Genomic DNA, 4655 nt, shown 5'->3' on the forward strand with positions numbered 1-4655 from the left:
AAATCAGAACAATAAGCGTGTCCAGCGTGTTAACGATTCTGACAGCTCGCCCGCGTTAGGTTGCTGAATTAATAATCTTTTCTACTCTAGACACAAGGCTCGAAACTTTTGGGGAGGAGGCTAGTCGATTTGATCGACCCTAGTACGCAACTGGTTCTTAATTTATCGACTCCTAAAGGCTGAAAGGGAAAGTCGACCTCGGCGGAATTTGAACTCAGAACGTAAAGACAGACGAAATACCGCTAAGCATTACGTCCGGTGCGCTAATGTTTCTGCCAGCTCATCACCTTGTTGATGAATTAAAATATATATACATATATATATATATATATATATATATATATATATATATATATATATATATATATATGTGTGTGTGTGTGTGTATGTATGTATGTATGTATGCATATATATATGTATATATATGTATATATATATATATATATATGTTATATATATATATACATACAAAACGGAACAATCAAACAGTAGTCTTCATATTACCTATGACGTTTATAAATTACACACTGCTTTAGTTAATGGGAGCAGTTATATAGGGTCTAAATTTTTGTTCTTGGTTAAATGTCCCATAGTTAATCGACTACAGATATACAATATCTATAGTTAAGGCATATATAGGGCAGATTTTATGTAACTTCGTAGTTCGAACAATGAAATTAGCATCTTTTTTAAAGCTAGTAATAAAATAAAATGAATCTCGATCAAATATCCCGATAATGTTTGTTCAGTAGTTCGATAAAAAAAACGACCAGTTTCAACTAAATTAGGAAACAAGTGACTTAGTATTCACCAGATATGTGTACCACAGAGCCATGGAATCGGTGTGACGCAGTGTGATAAGTATGTATCTTTGAATTGCACGTTCAATCTATTCGGCTGGCTTCTACTCCGTTTTATTCTAGTAAATTTCACTCGGAAATATGGGTCGATCAGAAGCTGTAGATAAGAGATGCCACAGGGAGGTCATTATTGCAAAGAAAACTTCTTAAACACTCGACCATATTGCTCTTATACTCAGTAAATTAGGCATATTAAAATATGCTGCTACTACAGTGAATGCGATACTCCATTTAAAGTTGCAAAAGAACCATCTACAGCATAGCTTCCCAAAATGAGCGATATCGCCCACCGGTGGGCGATTTCAACTTACAGGTGGGAAATGGGTGAATTCCTAGAAAATGGTGGGTGATTTGAGATTTTCGCGGGCGATATGAACATTTTGTGGGTGACAATGAATTTTTAGAAATTAAGTCTTCATTTACTGATATCTAGGGATGCCTAGAATAAGGGTGAACTTTTATATATTTGACTACTCGCATGAGACGTCCCTTTGTATTAAAAAAGCGGACTTGTTTATCAATCGAATATTTTTGTCGCAGTCATTGAGATGGTTTTCATGCGTGATAAAAATGGCAGTCAAATAGGCCTAGGCCTTAAATCACACTCCACCACAAATGTTTTTGCATAATCGCATGGAGTCCCGCGGATAGAATTCAAATTCACAAAATTTTCTGAAAACTCCGAAAAATAAAAAAGTTATTGGGAGTTATATGTCGTGCGTAATTCCGTGGTACAGTCACGCACAAAATGAAAGCTTGAAATCGTGTTTCTTGACTGGGTGAAAATGATCAAACTTTAAACCTCTATAACTTTTTAAAAACACTTTTCTGGAAAAAGTTGAATAACTCCAGTAATTTAGCTTGGAAAGATACATTAATGTGCAAAATTCTAAAATTTTCGATAAACTTTAATTTTTGAAATGCTAGCAACAAACGAACTAGATCCACATTTGCTCCAGTAATGACGTGTCATATGACTGCTCTATTGACTTCTTCTTTTGGAAATACCATTCTGCCTTTCTGACGCCGTCTGTAGAAATTCGATTTCACATTTTCATTTACTGATGCCTCCAGTCCAGAAAATTTGTCGACAGAACAGTAGTGATTATTTATCATTTGGGGGTTATTTTCTCTCCTCAGAAGCAATGAAACCTCCACGCTTGAAGCATCACTTTGATGCAAAGCATTCTGACAAGGACAAGCCGTTATCATACTTTTTGCAACTGAGCTCCTCTTTCAAAAAGCAAATACAAACATTCAACACGCTCCTCCAGGAAATGGAGAATAACTGGTTGATTGCGTCGTACAACATTGCATTGCTTGTTGCTAAGTCTGGAAAGTCTCACACAACTGGAGAAACATTGTTTCACCCAGTTATCGAAGAGGTTTTGTCAACCGTTATTCACGAAAAACCCGATAACATTATGGAGAGGTTCCCTCTTAGTAATAACACAATTTCTCGACGCATCGATGAAATGGCCAACGATGTCAAACATCAGCTCATTAATATTCTCCAGCGTTCTGAATTTTCTATACAAGTGGATGAGTCAACTATTGTTGACAATCAATGTTTGATAATGGTATATGTACGTTATTTCAACAAAGACCTTCAACCTTGTGAGGAAATGCTGTTCAGAGAGAAATTGCCGCTTGATTCAAAAGGTGCAACTACTTTTCACACTCTCAAGTTTTTCCTTTTTGAACATAATATCTCACTCAGTAATATTCTTGCCTGTGCATCTGATCGAGCCCCTTCGATGGTAGGAAGATACCGAGATTTTTCATCTCTCCCAAAGCGTGAAATTTCTCACAAGATACTAACTGTTCATTACTTGGCACACCGGCAACATTTAGTGGCAAAAACTATGAACAGTAGATTGAATGATGCGCTACAGTTAGTTATCAAGACTGTGAATAATTTGAAGCCCAGGACCATACTAAACTCTTATACCATATCGAAGTACGGTGGCTGTCGAAAGAAAACTGTGTTTTACGCTTTGTTTTACGCTTTGAAAATACTCCACTATCCGCTTCATTGATGGCTGCAAGGTGCAATATCTTTTCTCTTTGCGAGATATTCACAAAATTTAATGATATGAATAAGTTATTGCAAGGAAACAGAAAAACTCTCGTTGATTGTAAATCATTTACCACTACTATCATTTCGAAATTGGTGTTGTTTAAGACTAACATTTCAAAACGCCAATTCTATCAATTTCCACAACTTGATTCTTTGAAAGATGAATTGGTTGATGAGGATTTAACCACATATCGCAACTATTTACAATCATTGCATGATAACACGGTGGAGCGATTTCAAGATGTTTTTGCGCTGAATATTCCAAATTGGTTTAGCAATCCGTTTGAGGTCGATGCAGTCGATTGCGAGGATGGTGTTTAGGAAGAATTGATAGAATTACAAAATGACAATGACGCCACAATGTGATAACGCCGTAATGTCAAAGAAGGTTTGTGGTACTATCAGAGTATATTGAATTCTTAACCCAATCTGTGGAAACATCTGAAATTACTTTTGCTTGCCTTCCCTACCTCATTCTCTGGTTTTAACCATGTTGGAACTTCATTTTCCTATAAAAGAATTGGACTGGACGTAATACAACGAGGAGACTTGCGGCTAAAGTCGACAAGTTTAAAACCGAATGTATCTGCACTAGCTGCATCGCACCAGACACATGGTTCTCATTAAAAAGTTTTATTATTTTCCTTTATAATACAATCACTAATTATTTTTGCATCATTAGTTTTGATCAATGGTTCACTTGGGGAAAATAAAAATCAGTGTAAAAGAAAGCGCAAGTTTCCAGAAGTTAATCTGTCTGCATAACATAGAATTAACATTATAATTTTATTTACATTAATGGCAAAATTAAACCCATGCTAAGAGATTTGCAAACAGCCGCATATTTAGTCCAAACGCTTGTGTGTTAAATGATATGGTGGGGGTCCTTTTGTGTTGAGAGTGTCTATGTCAGGGTTTTGTCTTTTACACAGGTGGGCGATGGAGCAATTTTTGGCCGATAGGTGGGCGATATTGCAATATAGCATGAAAAGTTTGGGAAACACTGCTAGAGGGTGGTCCGAAAAGTAATAAGAACAATAGAGGAACAATATAATAATACCAAACACATGTACTGGTTTTAGTATATTCACTTCCATTGACACTGACACTGTCACACATCGGGAATACCATCATTTTCGTGGCACAAAGTGATGCGGTGCCATATCCTGTGTGATATTTTACGAAGCTGTGCTTTGGTGATTGTTTCAGAGGCTGCTGCATTATTATGAAGAACTGGAGCACAACCCCCCCGCATGGGATGATTTGGGCCGCAATAATATCGTGTATATCGAGGACCCTCTTTCCCCGAGAGCTCTGCTAACCAGCACTCTTACCTTGCCATGTTATCCTGTGTGATATTTTACGAAGCTGTGCTTTGGTGATTGTTGCAAAGGTTACTGAAAAATTATGAAGAACTGGAATACGACCCACCGCATGTGATGATTTGGGCCACTATATCGACTAAGCACTTGATAGGACCATATTTCTGCGAGGGCTCTACTAACCGGCATTCTCACCTTACCATGTTAAGGGAGTGGTTAGTTCCACAGCTCCAGTGGTTGAATGTGGATTTGAATGAATGTTGATTTCAACAAGATGGTGTTCCACTCCACTATACCATCAATGTCAGGGAATACCCGAATGAAGTTTTTCGAGAAAGGTGGATGGGGTGAGGATCACAACTTCCAGCATCTCTCGACTGCGAAAACACTCTG

At 37.4% G+C, this 4655-nt stretch overlaps 2 protein-coding genes across 2 annotated transcripts; both read left to right on the forward strand.

Annotated features, from left to right (window-relative positions):
- Positions 1-1924: 1924 nt before the first annotated feature.
- On the forward strand, positions 1925-2899 carry LOC115218285 (zinc finger BED domain-containing protein 5-like). Its single transcript, XM_029788036.1, has one exon. It carries the CDS (start codon positions 1925-1927, stop codon positions 2897-2899), a length of 975 nt encoding a protein of 324 aa, XP_029643896.1.
- A 56-nt stretch (positions 2900-2955) lies between these two features.
- On the forward strand, positions 2956-3261 carry LOC115218286. The gene has a single exon (XM_029788037.1). The coding sequence runs from the start codon at positions 2956-2958 to the stop codon at positions 3259-3261; it is 306 nt and encodes a 101-aa protein (XP_029643897.1).
- The last annotated feature ends 1394 nt before the right edge of the window (positions 3262-4655 follow it).

This window comes from Octopus sinensis, linkage group LG13 (genome assembly GCF_006345805.1).
Source record: "Octopus sinensis linkage group LG13, ASM634580v1, whole genome shotgun sequence".
NCBI classification, from domain to species: domain Eukaryota; kingdom Metazoa; phylum Mollusca; class Cephalopoda; order Octopoda; family Octopodidae; genus Octopus; species Octopus sinensis.

Coding starts and splice junctions, on each gene's coding strand:
- LOC115218285 (XM_029788036.1), top strand. CDS start 1,925: ATGCCTCCAGTCCAGAAAATTTGTCGACAGAACAGTAGTGATTATTTA.
- LOC115218286 (XM_029788037.1), top strand. CDS start 2,956: ATGAATAAGTTATTGCAAGGAAACAGAAAAACTCTCGTTGATTGTAAA.